The sequence below is a fragment of the Protopterus annectens genome, chromosome 3.part1 (assembly GCF_019279795.1).
Source record: "Protopterus annectens isolate FY-2018-M chromosome 3.part1, PAN1.0, whole genome shotgun sequence".
NCBI lineage: Eukaryota > Metazoa > Chordata > Ceratodontiformes > Protopteridae > Protopterus > Protopterus annectens.
In genome coordinates this window covers 490,185,034-490,210,945 of record NC_056732.1, presented here as the reverse complement: position 1 = coordinate 490,210,945, position 25,912 = coordinate 490,185,034, and the positions used below count along the sequence as shown (strand labels likewise).

The 25,912-nt window shown below is 39.1% G+C and overlaps 1 protein-coding gene across 4 annotated transcripts in view; it reads left to right on the top strand.

Moving 5' to 3' along the window:
- LOC122798186 (squalene monooxygenase-like) overlaps positions 1-25,912 on the top strand; it is a 1,096,774-nt gene that overhangs the window by 58,637 nt on the left and 1,012,225 nt on the right. For all 4 annotated transcript variants that reach the window (XM_044066929.1, XM_044066933.1, XM_044066931.1 and 1 more), the window contains exon 2: positions 8,122-8,332. In XM_044066929.1, coding sequence (XP_043922864.1) covers positions 8,122-8,332 — 211 coding nt within the window. The remainder of the gene's footprint in view (positions 1-8,121; positions 8,333-25,912) is intronic.

The window sequence follows — 25,912 nt, the reverse complement described above, 5'->3', positions numbered from 1 at the left end:
GCAGTTTTGTTAAAGTTGAATATCCATAAGGCATCATCTCACTGTTATTCGTGGAAGGTTTCAAGAGAATGTAGAAAACCATTTTGGATGCTCAGCCCTTTATATACAGTGGTTAAATATATATAAAAATAGTCAGTTGCTGGGAACAATCTCCATGGAAATTATCATTAATAAGGGGTTAATGAATTGAGGCTGACGTTAGCCATGAGGAATATATTCACATGGACAGTGGTTTACAATATTTTTAATTTGTTTCTATTTTGTCTTGTTTGTACTGGTTTATTTGTAACTGTTAGCTGCCCTAAGTATAAAATGCATGTAAAATATTTTTGCATATATAATAAACTTATTTAGGCAGCTTTAGATTTTAGTAGCATCAAGCTTTTTAGCAATATGTACACAATCAAATTTACTTTAAAATGAATTAATTCTTCAGTATGCCAGCAGTACTAAATGCAGATGTATACTTTACAAAAATGTAATTTTATTTTTGTAGATATTTTAATTCAAATGAAAAAAAGAGTTATGGCTCAAGAAAGGCAAATTATTTCAATATACTCCGGTCCCCTTTCATTGATTTCACATGCCTTAGCAGGTTTTTGTTACCTTCCAGAACCAGATACTATCAAATTAAAATTCCAGAGGTCAGTAACACAGAAAATGCCAAATTCACGAAGACCTAAGGGCCGTAGCCTTAGATTTGAACAACTTAGAGAGTCAGTGATAATTTGGCAACCCAGTTAGTGTCCAGCAAAAAGCAATTAACAATTCTTAGCTTGTAAATACATAAGAACAGGACAACTCCGAACTTCATGACGAATCCAAGGTTTTATTCAATATAGGCAGATGAGCGCTGTAATTGTGACTACATTAACATTCAAGCTGTTTAAAATATATCAACAAAAACTTTACAATGAGTTATGATAAGTAACGAGAGTAATTAAAGTGGGTCATTGTAGTGAGGATTCAAAATACGTTTATACATTATTCATTCATGTATGCAGACCTGTGTATTTCAGTTATAAATCAAATTCAATCATTGTTATGGTGTTTTACAGTTAAATCATATTATGAAGCGTAATGCAGCCATATTAAAACTCAAAAAGACATGCAACAGAGTGAAAAAACAATCACATGGATATTATTTTAACTTCTTTAAGGGAAACAATGTAGGAATGTCATCTCAAAAAGATGTACTGTAATTTCGATAATCTTGTCTTTTATTTATGCTTTCAATGTATATAACAAGCTCTTAGTATATATTTATATTTATAATTATATAACAAGTATATCCCAGTTAGCATTTGATCAGGTGCAGAAGGGAGCTTGAGGGACACGAGGCTACGTGAACCACAGGGTTGACGTCAGCTAATTCTTGTGTTGCTAGATGATACAGTTGTGGGTCTGGGCTTGGATATAGTAACATAAAGCAGTCCGCCAATGATATGACCACTATGGAAAAACGAGTGGTTAGGAAGTTTGTGGTGATTCCATTCAGTGGTGACCAATAGTGGGATATTGCGGTGAGAATACAATCAATGGGGACTAGGAAGGCATGTTATCATATACAGGGGTATGGCTGAAGGGGGGTGTTCACTGTATATGGCAGTGTCCAATATCATGATACTGTGGCAAGAAAACTCCAAAAGGGCTAGGAAGGGTGAGGACAAAGGCAGAGCTAATACCGTAAAAGGCGGACATTAATAGGTTAATGCAGCAAGAAAACACCAATAAGGTTAGGAGGGGTTGGGAAAGCAAGGAGCAAATATGTAGAGGGTGAGGGGAGTGGTTCCTAGTCTGTGGGCGAATCAGAAGGGAGGCAATTACTTAAGTGGATGAGAAAGGACACCCCATGGGGTTGGCAATGTAACACGAGCAACAATGGTAAATCACTGCTTACTGTACATCCTCAAGAATCTTAAAATCCATGCTCGTACCAACTCAGTCCTACACTACAATGTTACAAAATTAAATTCACATTGGGCCATTAGTCAACACATAAGTAGGGTGGTGAGGGAATCATGGAAATAGTGGATATTGTATAATAATAAACCTGCGTTAGTGGAAGGGCAGCAATTTAAGGGTGATGTGTAATTTCAACAGTCGTTTTATGAGGCACTAGATTAAGGCCAAAGAGCAAGCCTCCCCAGTTACCAAGATCAGCAATTACTTAATGAGACAATGAAAGATATATAATCGAATAACTCGAAATCCTGATCCTGGGTGTAGTTTAAAAGAATTCAGTGGCAATATGCAATGGATTAGGCATGGATTTAACAATTCGGGAGGTCGGTGGGTGAAATGAGGAAATTGGTATTGTGACGAAGATGGCCGTGAAGGCCATAATAAGAACAGCCAAAGACTATATGGGGACAGTGGAGTAAAGAGACTTTTTGCCATTTTTTAAAAAGTGCATGAAAGTCGGGCGCTGATAGTGGGACCCGATAACGAGCCACATTGAATTGAATTAAAGTTCAGTATAGATGGAAGCGAATAGAGATACAGAATTGTTAATAACTTTCCAAACACTTTTTTTTGGAGCATTTAAAATTAAAGTCAGAAGATGTAAAATACGTGAATGTATACAATATTTTGTTTGCTGTGATAACAAAAAACACAGTGTACTGGTTGTACTCACCTTATAGTGTAGAATCCAGGATAACACTGATTTAGGGTAATAAGTGATAGTGCCGAAGCAGAGCTTCACAGATATTGTGAAAGAAAGCCTTATAATGGTAGTCAAGCTTGAAATCATAAATCATACATCATACATTACACTAAGTGAACAGGGATGCATCAGCAATGACCTTCTCAAATTTTATCACAGTCAACCTCCCCAAAATTCACACCTTCTTGGGAATCCCTAAACCCCACAAAAATATCAGTGACCCACCATATAAACCAGTCATTGCCAGTGGCGGCAGCATTACTGAACCCCTCTCCATCTTTCTAGAGGTTATAATCAGACCTCTTGCTGCAAAAACAAATCCTTTATCCTGGACACGGGCGACTTCCTCAGAAAGATAAGAAATATTCCAATTAATGAGGACTCTCTACTGGTCACAATCGACATAGAGGCACTTTATACAGTACTCCCACACCAATACTGCATAAATGCTGTTACTGAGGAATTAAGACTACAACCCCCGACATCTACACCATCACTGAAACAGTTGGTGTGATGCTCCAGGCTCTACTAGGCAATAACTATTTCCATTTCAATGGCTAGTACTACCACCAGAGAAAAGGTATTGTGATGGGGGCTGCCATGGTACCAAGCCTGGTAAATATGGCATTGGGAAATGGGAGAATGATAACGGGTAATCTACCAGTGTAGTACCTCGCAGGATGCGCAGTAGCAAATCCCACCCCAAACACGCCTCCAGTCATGGGGAGGCAGCATCTGCATGAATATTCACACACCTCCAGCTGTGTGGAGGCAGCATCAGTATTAATATTCATTCAGTCATTCGAGCACCAATGTAGCAATGTAATATAATAAATAGTCACATATAAATTAGATTGAGCCACAAATAAATTACATTGAGCAATCAACATTTCAAGCAGTAAAAATAGCATTTCAGTAAAATAAAGCATTACATGCAGTGGTATACCATCAACATCATGTGCACCTTAATGTTAGCCACTATTATTCCGGCCACCCAGTTCCTGCTCATGCAAATCCTTTATATAGGGAAGGTAGGAGAAAAGGTGTGACTCTTAACATGGCAAAGATTTTGCAGAAGAAATAAAATAATCCATTGTGCTGGCCGGTAGTCTGTAAAACTAGCACATAGTAAGCACTTAGTAAGTTTTTTGTGGCACTGAGGGGTGCATTAAACAGTTGTTACTATTCTTAAAGAATGGTTTTGCGTGCGATTACCATTTTATTATGTTAAAAAGAAGGTAACAGCTCATGCTACTAGGGAATTAAGAATGGTATTGCATGTGATTCTTAGCATTTTATTATGTTAAACCGTTACACCGTTAATAGAATTAGCAGGATGAACATTTTTATTTCAGTGACATGGGGAATTGTGAGTAAACATGCATCCTGTACAATGGAGGATTTCTAATCACTGGTAAAGTATCCATGATGTGACATGGAAATTAGCATGCCTGTCACTCTTCCTCGATATCGCCTGCCAATCACTAAGGGTATGCCCAAAGCTGTACAGAACTAAGTACGAGGTACTACACTGGTAGATTACCTGATAATGTCTATAATTCTTCAACAAAAGCATTTTCACAGGTTTTATAATCTTACTAAAAACAACACTAAGGGCATACCCAAAGCTGTACAGAGCTAACTGCGAGGTACTACACTGGTAGATTACCTGATAATGTCTACAATTCACCCTATTTCAAACTGATGAGCTGGTACCTACGTTTTATTGATGATATCTTTATCATGTGGAATGGCACTATCAGGGAATTGGAAAAATTTTTTCAGACACATCGAAACATCCACAAATTTCTTAAAATTCACTACCACGTATGATATGAATGAAGCTGCATTTCTGGACCTTAAGATCACCAGATCTGACCATGGACTTTCTAACAACCTTTTTAGAAAAAACACGAGGGTAAACTTACTCTTACATAGTAAGAGTATGCACCTCCACATCACAAAAATGAATGTCATAAAATCGCAAGGCATCAGAATGGCCTGAGTATCTAAAGAATTTACAGGTTTCACGAAAAACCTTATCAATCTGGAAAAAGACTTTCTCGAAAGAGGATATTCTGCAAAACTCATAAGTGACATACTCAACCCTATCAGCAGTAGCAAACATAAAGACCCGAGTCTCATACCAACACGACCATGGGTCCCAAAAGAAAGGCAAGAAACTCCACATATGATGCCTCTATGATGGTGACCTACTCGCTGGACAGCAGTGACATCATTAACTGTATCAAAAACAACTGTGTGATTTTACATAGTAACAACAATCTCAAAAAGATCATCCCTAAGTAACAACAATCTCAAAAAGATCATCCCTAAGAAACCTTCTTTCAATATCCTACGCAATAAGAATCTTAGGGACTATTTTGAACACAGGATATTGGACGACTCAGGCTCTGTGTCTGGCCTCTCTAAGGGTACATTCAAATGTGGTCCACCTGATTCTGCATTCTGCAAATTTATGAGCTGCATGAGCTAACTTTCTTGCACTAACACAAAAAAGACTTTTCACAGTTACAGATACAGCAACTGCAACACGAATGGAATAATCTACAGAGCACAATGCAATTCATGCAATGCGTTCTACATTGGTAAAACTGTCAACAAGCTCAAAACAAGGATTGCTAGACATCTTATAGATATAAAACAAAAGAAAACCACCAATGCACTCGCCAAACACAGTCTTAATTCCCCTGGACACGACCGCTTTTCTTTTCACATCCTCGACCATCTTGAACGTGTGGAGTTACAGGGCAGCTATAATGATAAACTCGAGAAAAAGGAACTAACATGGCAATTAGGACTCATAGCCAACAAATATCCTGGCCTTAATACCAACGTCTCAATCACTAGTGTTTTAAACCTAAGGAAGCTTTTTCACCAAGCTTACTATTGATAAAATGGAACGCTTTCTTTTTTACTTAGGCTCGGAGATTTTACATAGACTCAGAGATTTCTCTTTACTACCTATTACACTGAGGTTGACTTTTTATTTTTATACTGATCATGTTTTTATAACATGTTTTCTGTTCTGCCCCATGGGCCGTTTGTCTGTATTTGTGTTTTTTAATTGTTTGATCTATTTTACTCCATGTGTTCTCTCTATAGGCAGGTCAGAAGAAGCCTGAGCAAAAGCACTGACCCACGAGCCACTGCTGTGGATGGTACAACTATTATAGATATTAAAACTGTTTTAGTTTCTTTTTCTGTGAACATTCTTTGCTATGAACCTTTTCTATCTACAAGGCTGTTGAAAGGAAAATCAAAAAATAATGCATGATGTATGATTTATGGTTTCAAGCTTGATTAGCATCATAAGGCTTTCTTTCCCAATATCTATGGAGCTCTGCTTTGGCGCAATCACTTATTACCCTAAATCAGTGTTATTCTGGATTCTACGCTATAAGGTGAGTACAACCAGTGCACTGTGTTTTTTGTTATTACAGCAAACGAAATATCATATACATTCACGTATTTTACATCTTCTGACTTTAATTTTAAAAGTTCCAAATAAAGTCTTCATAAAGTTATTTACAATTCCATAACTCTGTTCACTTCCATCTATATTTAACTTTAATTCAATTCAATGTGGCTCGTTATCAGGACCAACTGTTAGCGCCTGACTTTCACGCTTTTTAAAAAAAGGTAAAAAGTCTCTTTACTCCATCAGCCCCATATAGTCTTTGGCTGTTCTTTTTATGGCCTTCAGGGCCATCTTGGTCGCAATACCAATTTCCTCATTTCTCCCACCAACCTCCTGAATTGCTAAATCTATGCCTAATCCACGTTGCATATCACCATTGAATTCTTTTAATCTACACCCAGGATCAGGATTTTAAGTTATTTGATTATTTATCTTTCATTGTTTCATTAAGTAATTGCTGATCTTGGTAACTGGGGAGGCTTGCTCTTTGGCCTTAATCTAGTGCCTCATAAAAAGACTGTTGAAACTACACATCACTCCTAAATTGCTGCCCTTCCACTCATGCAGGTTTATTATGCATTATCCACTATTTCCATGATTCCCTCCCCACCCTACTTATGTGCTGACTAATGGCCCAATGTGAATTTAATTTCAAAACATTGTAACGTAGGACTGAGTTGGTACGATCATGGACTTTTCGATTCTTGAGTATGTGCAGTAAGCAGTGATTTACCATTGTTGCTCGTTTTACATTGCCAACCGCATGAGGCGTCCTTTCCCATCCATGTCACTCTGAACACTAATTGCTTCCCTTCTGATTTGCCAACAGACTAGGAACCACTCCCCACTCCTTCAATGTATTGGCTCCTTGATTTCCTCACCCCTTCTAATTTATTGGTGTTTTCTTGCTGCATTAACCCACTATTGGTCCCGCCTTTTAGGGTATTGGCTCCGCTTTTGTCCCCACCCTTCCTAGCCCTGTTGGCATTTCCTTGCCACAGTATCCCGCTATTGGACACTGCCTTATACAGTGAACACCCTCCCTTTCAGCCATACCCCTGTATGTGATAACACGCCTTCTTATTCCCCATTGGTTGTATTCTCACTGCAATATCCCACTATTGGTCCCCGCTGAATGGAATCTCCACAAACTTACTAACCGCCACTAACCACTCCTTTTCCCATATTGGTTGTATCATTGGCAGACTGCTTTATGTTACTATATCCAAGCCCACACCCACAACTGTATCATCTAGCGACACAAGAATTAGCTTACATCAACCATGTGGTTCACGTAGCCCCGTCTCTTCTCTCAAGCTCCCTTCTGCATCCTATCTAATGCTAATTGGGATATACTTGTTATATAATTTGAAATATAAATATATACTAAGATCTTGTTGTATACATTGAAAGCATAAATAAAAGACAAGATTAGCAAAATTATACTACATCTTTCGAGATGACATTCCTACATTGTTTCCCTTAAAGAAATTAAAATATTATCCATGTGATTGTTTTTTCACATTGTTGCATGTCTTTTTGAGTTTTAATATGGCTGCATTATGCTTCATAATACGATTCAACTGTAAAACACCATAACAATGGTTGAATTTGATTATTAACTGAAATACATGGATCTGCATACAGGAATGAATAACGCATAAACATATTTTGAATCCTCACTACAATGAGACATTTTAATTACTCTCGTTATGTATTATGATAACTCATTGTAAAGTTTTTGTTGATATATTTTAATAGCTTGAATGTTAAATTAGTCACAATTGCAATGCTCATCTGCCTATATTGAATAAAACACTGGATGCGTCTCAAAGTTCACAGTTGTCCTGTTCTTATGTATTTACAAGCTAAGAATCATTAAATCGCTATTTGCTGGACACTGACTGAGTTGCCAAATTATCACTAACTCTCTAAGTAGAACCAGATTTTATGGAAGTAGTAAATGCAGATTATGTTATTGTTTGTTAAGTTCAATCTGTTTCTGTTATAGAAATGGGATACATCAAGCACCTTGAAGGAGGAGAGTCCGGAAATCATCATTGTTGGAGCAGGTGTACTTGGCTCTGCCTTTGCAGCTGTCTTGGCCCGAGATGGCAGGAGGGTGACAGTGATTGAAAGGAGCATGAGTGAGCCAGACACATTTGCTGGTGAAGTGTTGCAGCCTGGTGGTTACAAGATACTTAAACTACTGGGTCTAGAAAGTAAGTACATTTAGTATAAATGGTAGACGACTATTGCACTGAATTGTAAACAAATTAATTTACTTTAATTGTACTGTTTAAAAGAATGACCTGCTTTTTGGAACATGAAATACATCTTTATATAAATAACATTAAAATATTTCAAAATGTAATAAATTGATCAATCTTCAACTGTTCAACACCAAACTGCCCATTACACATTTGCTTGAGCTTTATTGTCTTGAGAGAAGCTGCTCGTTTTTTATGTACAATCCAAATTGAAGCAATGTATTTTTGCAGCAATTGCATTGATTTCTGTATACCTTGAGACCTCAGCCTCCCAGATGAAGTACAAAACAGATTATTTTATGTATTTTGCTGGTCAATTTTCCCCCTGAGGAAAATAGATCTTGGAGAGAGAAAGAGAGGTATACAGGAAAAAAGTTTCCCACGCAGGGGATAAGGAAGAATTGCACCCTCTAAAGATATGTTTTTTTTTCATATTCTGTGTGCATTTGGTCATGAACTTTACAGCTGTAAGTTTTGTGCAGTTGCAACAAACCAAATAAGGAGTGAGAACCATAGTTTCAAAAAGGAATAATAGATTGTAATAAACAGACTAAATCAACTAAACCTGTTTCCATAATCCCTTGGTGCTTCCTTATTATATAGGATAGTGTATATGTCATGTCGACAAGTACTTATAGTACTGGTTGCCATCATACTTACCTGTCATTATCACAGCATTCAGTGGTCTTCTAGTTCTAATGAGATGAACAACTGATAGTTTAATAACAGCAGTGAAATAAATAAGTGTAGCAGTGAAATAAATAAGTGTAGCAGACATTTTGTTGAAGTGAGAAGTTGAGATTCTATTCAAAATGTAAATCAATGATAGGCTTATGCCTTTTAGAATTTGACAACCATTTTTCTGTGTGTGTGTGTGTGTGTATATATATATATATATATATATGTATTACTGTCAATCATAGACACAGCAAACATACAAGTTATGTGGCTAGTACTAGAATGTCAAATCAGAGTAAATTTTAATTACACTTAATAAATATTTTGAATAAATGAATAACAGGAAGAGAAGGAATTAATACAGGTAAGAAAAGCACAACCCTCCACACCACGTACCATGCATAGTCTACACACCAGTGTCTCGCAACCACTAAGGCCTAACCATAAACCCAACATATTAGTCATAGGAGACTCCATTGTGAGGCACACAGATGTGCCTCTCACCAGGCTGGATAAGGAGAAAGTCACAGTTAGTTGTTTGTCAAGTGCCAGAATCTGCCATATCACACACTCACTCAAGTCTCTTAACAGCCAGTACTGTTATAACTCTGTCATAGTCCATGTTGGCATGAACGACTTGAGACATACCTCCTGGACTATATGAAAAGAGACATGATTGAGTTCACTGAATATGTGTCCCAGGCAGGTATGTCCCTAGCCTTAAGCAGCATTCTACCATCACCCAGAATGACACGTCAGTACAAACAGAAAATGATTGACTAACAATTGGCTTAGTTTCTGATGTCATTCCAGGGGGATCCAGTGTCTGATAGCCTGGGAAAATATGATCAACAGACCACGATGCTTTGCTAGAGATTGTCTACATCTGTTTCAGTTGGGCTTCAAGCTTCTGGCAAAGGCCCTTGCCTACCCCATATTGCCTTTTTAGGAAAAGTCATGAGGCTGATACTACCAACATAAAATTCTCAACAAAACGCAAATTAAAGGTCATGTAACTAAACACTAGGAGTCTAAGCATGAAACTGCACTCATTGCAAGCATTCTTAACCCTGGAAGATGCTGACATTTGTGCAGTCACAGAAACCTGGTTCAAAGCTGCGGAAAGCACCCCAGCCTTACCTGGTTACTCATCCTATTATACATTCAGACCCTAAAATGTAGCAGCAAAGCCAAAGGAGGTGGAGTTTCAATATATATTAAAGACACTCACACCTCCAAGATGGTCAGAGTATGATGCACAGGAGACACTCCAGGTGCAGTTAACCATTGACAAGAACCCCTATTCAAATTATAGCTAGCTACTGACTCCCAAATTTGACTCAAGATGCCCACTCCATCTATCTGGACCTCTTCAAATCTATCAAGATTCAACCCTTTACCTTGTTCCTGGGTGACTTTAATTACCCAACCATAGATTGGAAAAACTACTCATGCCAAAACACAAATGACGAGAGATTCCTTGATTTTATCAATGCAAATGCCTTGAAACAGCTAGTTGATACCCCCAACAAGAGGTCATAATATCTTGGAACTAGTATTAACCAACATCAGTAATCACTGCAGCACCCCTACGGTATCATCCTCCTTGGTAAGATCTGACCATAAAGCGGTCACTTTTGAAGTCACCATCTCCCCTGACCCCTCTCTAGCTAGGGTCAAATAAATAAACTTCTCCAAAGCTGATTACAACCCCCTGAGGGATGGTATAAGCCACCTCACCCAGTGTAGGAACTGGCACCAATGTCCAAATTTACACCAAAGTACTCTACAAACATTTATATAGATGCATGGACTCAGAAATACCTGACAGGACAAAATCAGCCTCGGCAAGGAAGAGTAAACCTGTCTGGTGGACATCTGCAATAAATAAATTATATAACAAAAGGAAAAAACTGCTGTCCAAGACCAAGAAGGAGCAGGTGTCCAATTGGAAGCAATCTCTCCTTAGCCTGAACAAGCAAATAAGAGCACTAGTGAAATTCTGGAAAGCCAACTTTGAGTCCAAATTAGCCACATCTACTAGAGACAATCATAAGGCCTTCTTGACATATGTCCGCAGCCTCAAAGGAAGCACCAAGATCTGTTCAGAACTGGTGGACAGGGACACCACATACACAAATGCTGTAGATATAGCCAATCTACTGGCTGACAGATTCAGCAAAAACTTCTCCCCTCTGTCCTCCCATCAGTAAATCAGGACATCCCCAGTACCTGACCTCCCCACTCCTTATCTCTAGGGAACAGGTCATCACTGCTCTCTCAAAGGCAAAAAATACAGCCTCTATGGGACCTGATAACATCCCAGGCTGCATCCTACATGAACTCAGGCAAGAACTTGCAGCACCATTAGGCACCCTATTCAGCCAAAGCCTGAGAACCAGCTTTGGCCCAGCCAACTGGAGGACAGACACTGTCATCCCTTTACACGAAGGTGGAGCATCCACCGGTCCAGAAAATTATAGACCTGTCTGCCTAACTAGCCCTAATTCTTATTGTGTAGGATACTGATTAGGTTAGTTGTACTATCACTCTGATGATGCCTATGGATAGGTGAAAGTGCTTAGTCATGTACATTTATGTTTTGCCACTGTGTTTTTAACATTCTATCATTGTGCTGTCAATAGTCCAAGATTAAAAGTGTTTGTTTTAGACTCTGGACCAGCCTTGTGGTTGTTTTTTTATATTTAGTGGGCTTTGGACTGTTTGTTGGTTCACCCAAAACAAATGACTGGTGCCAAAAACATGGCTTCAATCTGAATGCCAAAAAATGCATCAGCATCCCCTTTGGGGAGAGTGACATCCCCACATATTATCACATTAATAACAACATCCTAAGTACACAATCAGTAGTGAGAGATTTGTGCACCCAGGTTGATAGCAACCTGATGTTTGACCACCATGTTGCTTCCATTATACAGAAAGCTTTCTACATGGTCCACCTCAAAAGTAAGGGTATCTCATCCAGGGACAAAGAGGTCATAAGATCCCTTTAGTCTTCCCTTATAAGGCCAGTTATTGAGTACAATGCTCCCTTCGGCATGTACCTTGCAAAGCACATGAAGCAGGTTTAGAGACCACAGAGGTTCCTCACCAGGAGAATCCAGGGCCTCAAACACCTACCCTACACATATAGGCTAAAAACCCTGTCCCTTTACTCATTTTCATACAGACTCCTCAGAGCTGACCTCTGTTTGGCATACAAAGCAATCTCAGACCCCACCTTGATGGGACTGCTGCATATCTGCAAGTCAGGCTCTACTCGAGCAACCCATATGTGTGACCTCAACCTGGTCTGTGATATCAATAGGACTTGTTGGTGGGACAGATTTGTGTCCCAGAGATTCTCCCATCCTTGGAATAGACTCCCTCTCCACGTCAAGCAGAGTACCTCTTTACCCCTTTTTAAGCACAACCTGGATTACTGGATGGGAAAGAGAAAATACTCTCCTGGGATTCCACCTATATCCCTGCTGGGCAGGGGCTCTGAGTACTGACTTGTCTAAACATGGGCTAAACTTTTGGCTAGGCTTATAAGGGCCTCAGGGCCAATAGCCTAGTAACCTCCTATGATCCTAAAAAATATGTCCAAATGTAAAGGTTGACTTTATATGTATAAAACTATGATAAGTAGCTAACTTAACTAAATAAAATGTCATGGACACTGGTGTTTTTATGGGATGAGGGAGATGGGATAGGAGTGAGAGACAGAGAAGTAATGCAATATATTACAGTTCAAATTCCTTACAGGCAGTGCTTTTCCCTTTAGTCCAAAACAGTTCACAGGCCATGTTTTCCCAAATAAAGCAATACACATAGGCAAACAGTACTGTGTGAGTTAGCAGGCACTATTGCAAGCACAGCTTTGCAGAGGATCCTTTTAAAATTATTATACTAATAACATAGTTTTGATTGCTATAAATGCAATGGTACAATTAGCTTAAGTTAAGGCAAAATCACACAGTTGAGAGGTGAAGCTAATACTCTGTTACTTATTCCAACTGAAACCTGCTTTATCAACAGTTCTAACAAGCTCATGCATAAGAAATAGAAACCGTAGTTCTAAAAGCTGTCCAAAAGAATAGCCCATGCAATGTACGGTGCATATAGATAGCACTTTTGTAAATAGTAACATTGGTTGAGAGAGTAAACAAACTTCTATAACCTGTTCTACTGACTCACAGTGAGCACAGCAATAGTTAATGCACCAGTTCTCTCTGCTCATTGTGCCATACTTGATTCACATTGCAATTAGACAAGTTTAACAGTAAAGCAGAGACTATGGATTAAAATAGATGACTAGTGTAGTTAGTTTTACTGTGAGTTTGATAGTAAAATAGGAATGGATCACACTGGATGTTACAGTGTATTTACTTTAATGTTAGGTGTTCCAGCTATTTGAATTATGGATGTGTTGCTAGAAATGTCCACACTATAACAGGCATAACATGAAAAACACTCTAGCACAAGCATAGAAAAAAGATAAGGATTACAGCAAATACGAGAACAGAAAGCTTTTTGCTAGCTAAGAAATATGAGTTACATTTCATCAGTGTTTTTACATTATAAAATGTAGTTCATAACAGAGAGTGTTTTTTGGGTGGAGAGCAAACTCCCTGCACCCTCCATGTGGTAGGCTTTGGCCTCACACCCACTTGCTTATAAATACCAATTCCATTGTCATGCAATAGTGACAAAAATGGGAAAAAATATTGCAGTGCACCTCATTCCCAAACAATACACATGCAGATGAGCTTATGATGAACCATGATTGGAAAATATGGCAAATGCAAGTTATTCAAATTGCTTTCATCCATTCTTCAGAGTATAAGATATACATTTATGCAGTAGGGGGCAATTTTGAAATGTACAAATCACTGACTCACAACTATCTGAACTCTGTTTGTGGAAAATCAGTGCTAGCAATGCTTTAGCACCCAGACAAACTGCCATATTCTGTGTTGATGTCAATAGTTTGTGAAAGAAAACTGTTTAGATTTGTTAAATAAATAAAAGTTCACCTCGCCTCTTCAGCACATCTTTTATTGTATCACAGTAAAAAACATAACTGTTATATAATGTTAGATTATTTAGTATAAGTAGTGATATTAATTTAGGTGTTCTCTGCATACTGTATTAACTTTAGACAGCATAGATTGAGTTTAAAGACATTTTGTAAAGCACATACTGTGAGATTTATACATGGACTGAAGATGGCTGATTTGGGGAGTACTAAGGCAAAGCAGAGGGTTAATTTTTCTGACTGTTACAGATTTTTTCAATCTTATTTTAAAAATATTTATTATGGGAAAGTTGTGGTGAATTGTAGTTTCACAAGGTAAAGAGTCTTGAAAAAAAAGAATATCCTAGCTGATTTTATTCAATGGAAGTTTTTTTTTTTTTTTTTATGAAAATTGTTTCTTACTGAATTATTAACCACTGCCTACTTCTCAGATCTCCATTTATCAAACAAGGATTTCTTTTTAACACAGTTTGCAAATTATTGCTGCTGGTTTGTACCTTACATTTCCCCCTTTGCTTTGTACCTTACAATTTCCCCTTTGCTTTGTACCTTACAGTGTCCCCTTTGAGATGTACCCTACAATACCCTCTTTGCTTTGTGCCTTGCTAAGCATATCAAACAACTGGAAGGTTTGTTTGCAATTAAAAAGATGATGGGCTTAAAGACCTGTGCTACCAAGAAAGACTGGAGGCTTCATCTCTATATTAAGTGTCATATATACTCATTAGGGGCAATCTCTGCCTTGCTTATAAGATTTTAAGGGATCCAGTACTGCAAAACCTCTTGTATCTCTATGAATCAAACAGTCCAGCTAACACTAGAGCCATAGATCTAAATCTGCTCCAACAAATTAGTACGACAAGGTGGAGGGGATCAGTTTGTCATGCAGTGCCAATCCCTTTTCTGGAACAAACTTCCTAGCCAAGTCAAACTGTGTGACATCCTGTCTACATTAAAAAAGGAGCTTGTCAACTGGATGGGTATTCATAAATTCCCCACTGGTGTGACTGGCCTTACCCTCCTTGAAAAGGAAGGCAGGGAGTAAGGTTAGGTACTTGTAAGGTTGAAGTAGCCTCATGGCTAAACTGCCTTGTAACTCCTATGATTCTAAGATCCTATTAATAATTGCATGCACAACAGAACATTGCCATGCAATTATATTGCTTAACAAAGTAACTCGGTGCAACATGAAATGTCCATGCATTCACATAACTCATAATGAAGAACAAACAAACAAAAACACAATAGTTTTATGCATTCATTTCCATAAATCATTTCCCATTACCATAACATTAATATAGTATGAAATTCAAACCTTTCTTCCCACTTGCCAAAAATAATTGATGTTCATCGTGTTACACTGCTGTAGTCATTACACTTGGGTTATCCTGCCGTCAGGCGGTCCCGTAGTTGGCCAGAGTTCTAATGTCTTGGTCCGGCATCGGTTGCTGTCGTTTCTTCTTCGATGTCAGTGCGCCAGGGGTATATGAGATGCATCCGATGCCATTTTCTTCAGTCTTTCTTGCTGCACGGTGCCCGAAGCAGAAGCAGTTCGCAAGTGCCGGTCGGCCGACTCCTGAGATTTTCGAAGTCGAATTTCAGATCCGAAGTCTTCAATAAAGTTAAGTACCCCATTGGGGAAACTTTTTTCTTGCCTCAGACCGATGTCAGAAAAAGTTAATAATTGTATTTCTTGTGGGAAGCAAATACCTCATAAGGACTTCCACTCTTAACTGTATCCCATGCTTAGGCCCTGATCACAATGTCACTAGTTGTCGGTTTTGTGCTAGATTTAACAAACGCACTATAAAAAGATGTTTTGATTTTGCTTTGCACTACTTTGGCCGAAGGTTCAATTATACTATGCCGTCGGATCAACCGACGACTACAATACCGAAAAAACGCAAGGACAAAGATAAAGACAGGCATCCGAGGTCCAAAACCGACGACAAAACCTCTTCTAGGCCAGTCGCCGGTTCTCAGTGAGGTGCTTTCGCAGCCCCTGACACCTGCTACCTCAGCCACAAGCCACCTCAGACTCCCACGTGAGACAACTAGGCCTCTGGAATCTCAAGGTATTGGGCCTACGGAATCTAATCCCTCAGATGGGTCTGGAGCCGCTGAGCAGGCATCGGCTTCTGTGGGTGTTTTCAGACCTTCACAACTTACCATTAAAACAACAGCCAAGACAAAAGTACCATTAAAGACAAAGAAACAAGTACAGCATTCTTCTGGACAGACCTCCATGCCTAAGAAACAGATGCTTGAAATGGCCGAATACCTCATTACTCTAATCAGGGATTCCCATCCCCCTCATGAGAAAAGGCCTAGGCAGGTTACAGACTATGATTCCTCTGATCAGGTTTCCATTTCCTCTGATTCCTCTTCAGACCAGGGATACTCTCTACCCCCCTACGAGAACTCTGATGCTGAAGAATCTATCCCTTCAGCCTCTTCTCCTGAGGATTATTCTTTTGGGGAAACTTAAGATACCATGAGGGAACATTTCCATTGGGAAAGTCAAGATTACTCAGAATCCAAAAAAAGGCTCAGGGATTTCCTTTTATTGCCTCAGCACAGGCCCTTGGCTATTCCACCTGTGCTAGATATTGTGGATGATGTGTTTTCTGAATCCAGCTTATCTCCTGATTCTTTGCCCCCTGCACCAGCCAAGCCAGATAGATATTATAGAGTCCCAGACTCTGACAAGTTTCTTTATAAAACCCTTTTGGCTGATCCAGAAAAGGGTCCAAAAGGGGTTAAGGCTTCTATTGCAAAAAATCCAGTACCCTCTGACAGAGATTCCAGATCTTTGGATAGACAGGGGAGGAAAGTATACACTTCTGCAACTTAGCAGTAAGAGCTTTAAATTGCCAGTTTCACATGCTTAAGTATCAACAATATTTAATGGCTCAGTTAAAACAGAAAATGCTTGCAAGCTCAGAAGCTCCTGATTGTAAAGAAATGCAGGATGTATTGCATGCAGTTGAACAGGTGGGAAAACATACTCTACAGTGTGGTTTTGATTCTTTAGAGGCCTCTTGCAGAGCCGCAGTTACAGGTTCTGTGATTCGAAGACATGCTTGGTTAAAAGAACAGAGTTTATCTGATCATGTTAAGGCAAAATTATTGGATGCTCCTTTACATCATGATACCTTGTTTGGCGTTAAGGAAGAAGAGGTGTTAAAGAAAATGGAGGATAAAGCTAAATCTATGCAAACAGTCAAGGATTTCTTAAAGGTACAGCCACCTCGATTTAGCAGAAATTGGCCAACAAAGAATTGGTCCTTTCCAGTGTCAGACAGGCCACAGAGAGGCAGATCTCAACCCCAAGGCTCAAACAGACAACGACAGTGGGGCACCTCAACCCTAAAAGGAGGTGAGGACAAGTCTCAACCTTACAGGAAACGGTCACAATGACTTTCCTCTTCGTACGCCAAGCACTTCCCTTTTGGAAGCCCCCTTACTGGGAAAACTAGCACTTTTTTTCTCAAAACTGGCAAACAATCACCCAAGACAAATGGGTTCTGAATATTGTGTCTCAAGGTTACAGGTTCCACTTTCATACTTTACCAAGGCTAAAAGGAATGCCAGACCTGCCACAAAATCAATGGGCAGAGGCACAGAAACAAATTTCAGCCCTCATGGACATGAGAGCTATTCAGAAAGTACCACAGCAGGAATAAGGACAAGGATTTTACTCAAGACTCTTCCTGGTCCCCAGAAAGGACAAGGCCTGGCGGCCCATACTAGACCTTTCAATTCTAAATACTTGCCTGGGTATTCCGAAATTCAAAATGTTGACATTACAGCAGCTTCTACCCATGCTGGGCAAGAAGGCTTGGCTTGTTGCTCTGGACCTCAAAGAGGCATACCTGCATGTCCCGTCAGACAAAATTGCAGAAGATACCTCAGATTCAAAGCTGGTACAATGCACTACCAATTCTCTGCACTGCCCTCTGGCTTATCTACTGCACCCAGGGTCTTCACAAAGTGCCTGGCACCAGTAATTGCATTTTGCAGACAAAAAGGAATTCAAATATATCCATACCTGGATGACTGCCTCATTCAAGCAGAGACAAAGGACATTCTTCTACAGCATCTGGCATTTGTAAAAAGGTTGCTAATTTCTCTAGGATACACAGTAAATGAAAGAAGTCAAAACTAGTGCCCTCACAACAGATTATATTCCTGGGTGCCAGCTTAAATACAATGGCCCAGATGGCTCACCTCACGCCAGACAAACAAGTTCAACTAACTCGATATTTTCAACTACTGGCAAAAGAGTCCCATCTCCCTGCAAGAAAAATTCTGCAGGCCCTGGGATTCATGGCATCCTGCATACTACTGATACAATATGCCAGACTGCATATGAGGAAATTACAGTGGTACCTAAAAAGTGTTTGGACTCAACACTCTCACAGTTTAGAAGCAGTAATACCAATGATTCCCTGCCTACAACAGGAGTTTCGATGGTGGGCACAGGCATGTCACCTAAACAAGGGTCAGCCTTTTACCCTACCCACAGCAAGGCAGACTCTAACAACAGATGCTTTGGATTATGCCTGGGGAGCACACATGGCAGGAAAATGCATTCAGGGCAAGTGGACCACAGACCAGATGCATCTTCACATCAATCAAAAAGAGATGTTGGCTGTTCAAAATGCCCTAACAGCTTTCAAGGACCTTCTGCATCCAGGACAATTATTATTAAAGACAGACAACACCACAGTAATGTGGTACATAAACAAGCAAGGGGGCACTCATTCTTATCCCCTATGCAGGCAAGCCATGACCTTGTGGAACACAGCTCTAACGTATCAAGTTCACCTGCAAGCACAATTCCTGCCAGGAAAGAAAAATACTCTGGCAGACGATTGAAGCAGACAATATCATGTACCCTCACGAATGGAAATTGAATCCACAAATCTTCAGCATGGTAATGAAAAAATGGGGATGCCCAGACCTAGATCTTTTCGCCTCCCCACTGAATTGCCAACTACAAAAATTCTGCACAAGGACTTATCACAAACAAGCATGGAAAGTGGATGCTCTTTTGTTCAGCTGGAAAAACCGCCACTGCCTCTCCTTTCAAAGGTACTCGTAAAAGCCAGACAAGAAAAAACATAGATGATCCTGATTGCTCCAGACTGGCCACGCCAGCACTGGTACCCTACCTTATGGAACTTAGCTCAAGGCCAACCATGGATTTTGCCTTAAATTCCACACCTTCTGACTCAACAAAACAATCAGATCCTGCACGGTCAGCTCAAAACCCTAAACCTGGCTGCATGGCAGATTCATTAGTCAAACAGGCAACACCTCTCTCTAAAGCTGTTATGGATGTCATTTTGGAGGCCAGGAGGCCTAGCACCAGGAAAGCTTACTCAGAAAAATGGAAGAGATTCTGCGCCTGGAACCAGGCTCAAAACCTTGACCCTCTAGTTCCAAACATTCCTCAGATTTTACAATACTTAACTGAGATGCTGGACAGAGGCCTATCCTTCTCATCAATTAAGATCCACACCTCTGCCATTTCAGCACATTACAACATGGATCCTCCTTTATTCTCTCATCCCTTGCTAAAACAGTACCGCGGAGTGGCTAAAAACATATTATACCATGCGAACATCACAAACCCGACAAACGTGCACGCTGATTGGCTAATCCAACCAGCGTGCACGAAACAACGCAAAAAGTCCGGTCGCTAAATATCATGCGGCGACAGCAAATAAACAGTAAAGTAAAGTAAATCTAATACCGAAAACACACAACAATTTAACGAAAACACAGAAAACTAACCAATTTCCATACTACACTCCTCATTCCCTCACCTCGAACACTAAAAATAAAAGTCATGCAGTCGCAAATACATCACACACACTACATAACCACCACTTATAACACAATAAAACCAAGCATTCTCATAAAACCATTCACTTACCTATATTCCCTACAATACCTATACACAGACAACTCCAAAATGTACATACTAAAACACACCACACATCCCTCGCCAAAGTCAAAAGCACACCATTACATCTAATAAAAGCATACAACACCACCATCTAGTGACCAAATAGTAAAAGTACATATATTAAAAAAATTAATACAAATTAAAACTACACCACATTTCAACATACCTATAACTACTAAAACATAACTACGTTATAAACTTCTACACTGCTTAAACTATATTATACCAAGCGACCTAGCCCTTTCCTAACATTTCCTGAAAACTAAAAATTTAAATTAAAACAGAAATAAACAATAAACACAAACTGAAAGTGTGGACTATTTTATCTCACAAAAAGTGGAAGAATACAAAAAAAAGCAAACAAAAACATAAATAACAACAATACAAACATAACACAAAACAAAACCAATATGATGAGTCGAACACAGCATAAGTAAATTTGTTTTCAAAGACTGATGGCAACCTTTCAAGCGTCAATAACTATTGATATTAAAGTAAGCTTTCACCTAAGTATATTAGTAAACAGACTCATATAACATAAGATTAGTGACCTTATATTTAAATTATAAAAAAAAATTGAACCATGTTTATTGTTAAAACAAAGTATTTTTGGTTCACGCCTTTTAGGCTTAACAATATTTAAAATTAGATAATTGTTTATCTGAGTTTGAAGCCTAATTATGGTTAAAAGCTTTTTAGGCAGTTTAAAATAAATTTCAATTATAATTTTAACATGAAGTTCTTGAAGGAAACTGAGAATAATAAACATTATAAATATCGTTCACCATGAATTTTATCTTGTTTCTTTGTCGCTGTCTTTGTTCTGTTTGATCTTTTGTTGTGTTCATTAAATACTAACAGTTTATAATAATTAAAATACTAACTTAATGGTTCAATCATTCTGGTATAATAGCAATAACGTGCACTAATGCCTGGTTACGTAATGCTTGTTGTTGTTTAACTCACCAGTCCTTCCACCAGTACCAGCACCTACCGATAAGATTGCGTAAACCATGGGTAAATCCAGCGTAGCATTACTCGCGCCCAGCGTGCCCGTTGTTTGTAAGGGCGTGAAATTGGAATACGTGCGGTATGCCGATCTTTTCCCGGACTTTTCCTTTAGTTTTTAAAACTTTCGTCTCGCCATGACAAATGGATTTAACAAAGCGAGACTATGTAAAAGCAATAACGGATGGCGGAGATTGTTTATGCTTATTTCTAACTGTCTCCCCATTTTATAACTTTAACATAGCGTCAATGTTTAAAAGCAAGCCAAGCAAAGATCAATCTTTTCGGCTTTTTTTTAAGATCTCATTGCAAATGTTTTTAGCATGGCGAGATGCTAAATAGGCACGGAGATGCGAGACAGTTTTAAAATTTTAAAGGAGATGTCGTTGCTTAATTTAACAACAACATGGCGAAACAGCAAAATCTTGCTTTAGACTCTTGCTCTCTGCTCCTGACTACTGCGCGGCTCACGCGCGGGCGCGGTACATCAGAAATGCCGCGGATGCCGGACAGAGGCGGGCATAGGCAACATACATTATTTATTAAAGAAAGAAAAGATTTCTTTCTTTTTCTTATAATGTCAAATAATAAAAATAGAATAAACCGCCCTGGGTGTGGGTAATGCTAAATTACCCACATTGCTGCTTGGTTGGTGGGGACCACCAAACACCAACTCCATGGGGTAATTAGCATTACCCCCAGCGTGGAGAGTCTATAAAGACAGCCCGGAGAGCACCAACACCAACTTGGGACCTCAACTTCGTTTTGGAAAAACTAACCCTGCCACCTTTTGAGCCAGCCAATACAGCCGATCTAAAATTTTTATCATGGAAAACAGCTCTACTGAGGGCAGTAACTTCAGCACGAAGAGTCTCAGAGCTACAGGCATTAATGGCAGTGGAACCTTTTATAATTTTTCATCAGGAAAGGGTTTCTTTAAGGAAAAACCCTACCTTTATGCCAAAGGTGGTATCTAGTGTGGCTCTTAACCAAACCATCCATTTGCCAACTTTTTATCCAAACCCCCAGAATAAAGGGGAGAAACGTCTGCATTCTTTGGACATACACAGGCAGCTATGCTTCTACTTGGACAAAACAAAAGCTTTCAGGAAAACTGAGCAACTGTTTGTAGCATATGCTGCAGGATCACAAGGCAAGGCTATCTCAAAGCAAACTATATCCAAATGGATAGGACACTGTAGACGTTGCTGCTACACACAGCATGGAAAATCCATCCCAAATAACATTAGGCCACATTCCACCAGGGCAACAGCCACTTCAACAGCCTTTCTCAGAGGAGTACCTACCAAGAAAATTTTGGAGGCTGCAACTTGGAGTTCAGTGCACACCTTTACCAAGCATTACCACCTGCCTTTTTACTCTAAATCCAGAGCAGGATTTGCCACCGCAGTTCTGCAGGGCCTCATAGCCAATCCTAACTCTTTATGGACCAGTCACCCAACCTTAGCTTTGGGATTCTACCAAGGTGTAATGACTGCAGCAGTGTAACACGATGAACATAGTACAGTTTTGTACTTACCATAAATGTAGATGTTAGAGTGTTCACACTGCTGCAGTCCAGATTACCCTCCCTCCATCCCCTCTGAACTAGCTGGACTTATCTATACCTTTCTATCCTGTACAACCTTTGTGGTGTATTTGCTTGTAACTGAAGGTATTGTTTTTATTTTTATATGTATATCTTTTATTAGCAATATGTATTGCCTACCTACTTGGGGGCAACTGACATCTGGGGCAAGAAAAACTGAAGAAAATGGCGTCGGATGCATCTTATATGGCCCTGGCGCACTGACGTCAGGGAAGAAGCGACAGCAACCGACGCCGGACCAAGACTTTGGAACTCTGGCCGACTACGGGACCACCTGACGGCAGGATAACCCAAGTGTAATGACTGCAGCAGTGTGAACACTCGAACATCTACATTTATGGTAGGTACAAAACTGTACTTTATGGATGTCCCTTGTCAATATGTCACACTCCTTTATAAAAGAGCACATGGATGCTCTCCAGACAGCATGCTGGCATTTGTGGAAGTTTGCATTAAGTTTATCAAAGAAAACCTAGCACGTCTAAATTTGCCTCAGATTTGCAGGTCCATAAATGTATGCAATAACAAATTTAAGAGCAGTAGGTTAATCCAGATCAGAAACCAACAGTAGAACTCTCTTGCTATAGCCCCTGGAAAAAGATTAACTGTATAGAATGTTCAGTCCCTATATTCCACATTTCCCAGATATCCCCAAGGTGTACATAAGAGAATGTTATGCTTTTCCTTGTTTATTTTTTAATGTTTTATTAGAGAATGGGTTATCTGTTTATCGCACCCTGATTGTAGAGCAAACGTTCTCCAGTAAGGAGTTAACATACAAGTAATGCCCAATAAAAATGAGTCAGACGATTCATGGCAGCATATCAAGCTGCCACGGAGCTGACTGAACAAAAACTAACAACCACCATTATTTTATGCTCGCTAAGCAACACTTCTGCTGTTTAGCAAGTGTAAAATGCGTTAATAAAAGAAAATTAAAAAACAAAAGTGTGTGTGTTTATGTCTCTGTGTATACGTGCATGTGACTGAAAGCAAGATTGATCAAGCCATTATTTTACACTCGCTAAGCAGTGGTTTTGCTGTTTGGCGAGTGTAGAAAGTAAATATAATAGAAAAAAAGTGTGTGTGTTCTGTTTCTGTTTGTGCATGTATATGTTTCTGTTTGTGCATGTATGTGTTTCTGTTTCTGTTTGTATGTGTAAATGTGTGCTTGCATGCATGAAAGCAAGGTGTATGTGCATGAGAGGGAGAGTGAAGAGTGAGAGGGATCGAGCACTGCCAGCAGCAGAACTGAGGAGGTTTACGTGCCTCTCATCTCAAGTTATCTGGATAAGGCCTAAAGTAACAGGGCAATAAAGACTCAAAACAGGAATATATTCCTGTTAAAAAATATCACAAAGTTGCTTGAATAATAGGACTTGTGTTAGCATGCATTTTGTGAAGTGCAGGTGTGTGTGTGTGTGTGTGTGTGTGTGTGTGTGTCTGTGTCTTGTGTCTGTCAGGCAGACAATAGGATTGATGGACCAGTGGCAGCAGCAGATGAGAAGTTTCTGTACCTCTCAACCTTTTAGATCAAGAAATCTGAATAAAGCCTGAAATAAAGGGGGAACAAAGGCTCAAAATAGGAACAGATTTTTAATGTTGTTCTTATAAAATCACAGAGTAAGTTAAATAGCAGGATTTCTGTTAACATGAATTTTCTGAAGGCAATAAAGTCTGAAAGTCAAATCTATGGCATTATTTAGTGACTTCAATCCCCAATGACTGGTAAAAAATAATGTGAGATATCTAGATATTTTTTTTAAAAATGATATAGTGTGGTTGTAAAATGCTTTCTCTAACACCATTTATATATACTGTAGCAACTTTGAAACATTAGGTGGAGGAACTATTTTACATCAAAAATATATAAAAATTAATGTAATAAAAATATGTAAATAAATAAAACACAGCACTTTTACAGACAACCCAGGGATGTATATGCCCTCTGCTTGCAGTGTCGAGCCTCAGAACACCAGTTGGCAGGCATTATTTATACAATAACACACACCCTGTCGAGCATTATTACTTGCTTATTTAACTTGCCAAAAAAGTGTTTCAGCATCTTTAGTGTAGTCTCCCTAAGATAAACATGGTGCAAACTTGTCTGCTTGTCCAGTCCATAGCTTTTATCATTGTCTTCACTACTCTAGCCATGATAACGAGTATCTGCAACACATTCAGGGTATATCCACTCTCATTCCCAACATCTCCTCAAAATGCCAGAAGCACTCAGGATTTTTCCAGAATACTACTTGCACTATTTGAAGGCCTCCCTCTTGTTTTTGTCTTGCCTTATTCTCTTCCAAAAACATCAGGCTTCCTCTTGCTTCTTTAATGCTACACATTCAGCATTTGGAATAAACTGTTCCCCATTCTTTTCATGTTCTCTGTGGTGTCGGGAAATATCTGTACATTATTTTTAACTGCTGATGCCATAATGTATGTCAGAAATTTAAAAACATATTTATCTTCCAAAATGTATCATATTTTTTTTGTTAAACCAGCAGTACTTCTTCCCTAATTAATTTTCGTAATCATCTGGTAGACTTCTTTTTCATGATGTCTTTATAATTGATACCTTTCACCATCTTCATTCTGCTTATACCAATGTACTGTCTCCTTTTTATCTCTTGAGATATTCATTGCTAGTCTAGTACTTCTGGCTAATATCTATAGTCTGTGACTTGTATGCATTCTCTTTACCTCTCCACTTAAATTCCCTCTTTTACTTCTATCTTTCAGGATTTTCAACAGGAATAGCAGTTCTACTGAGTTAGTAAACTTGCAAAAGTGAAATCAAAACACCCATTTTCCTCTTATCCTTTTCTAGCCTGCACAGAGTTTACAATCCTTTCTGAGCCTTTCTTGCACTTTTACCACAAGTTTTGATAGTACCTCACTAAGCCTCGGCCTTTGCCTGGAAAGTTTACATCAGGATTTAGGAATGAAACTGGACTGTATTTCCTGACAGTCATATACCTCCCTCCCACTTTCAACAGTATGGATATAAGACCTCTCCAATCTGAACTATGTAAGTAAATATCCCACTAAAACTTCTCCTGCCCCATGTCCCAATAATGCATTCCAACAGACCCACGCATTTTACAAACTTTCAGTCATCTAATAGTACCTTCAGCATCCCTTACTGAGATACCACCATCTGAGGTATCCTATTCTGGCTCCCACAGCAGTGATAATGTGAATGATCTATTCCAT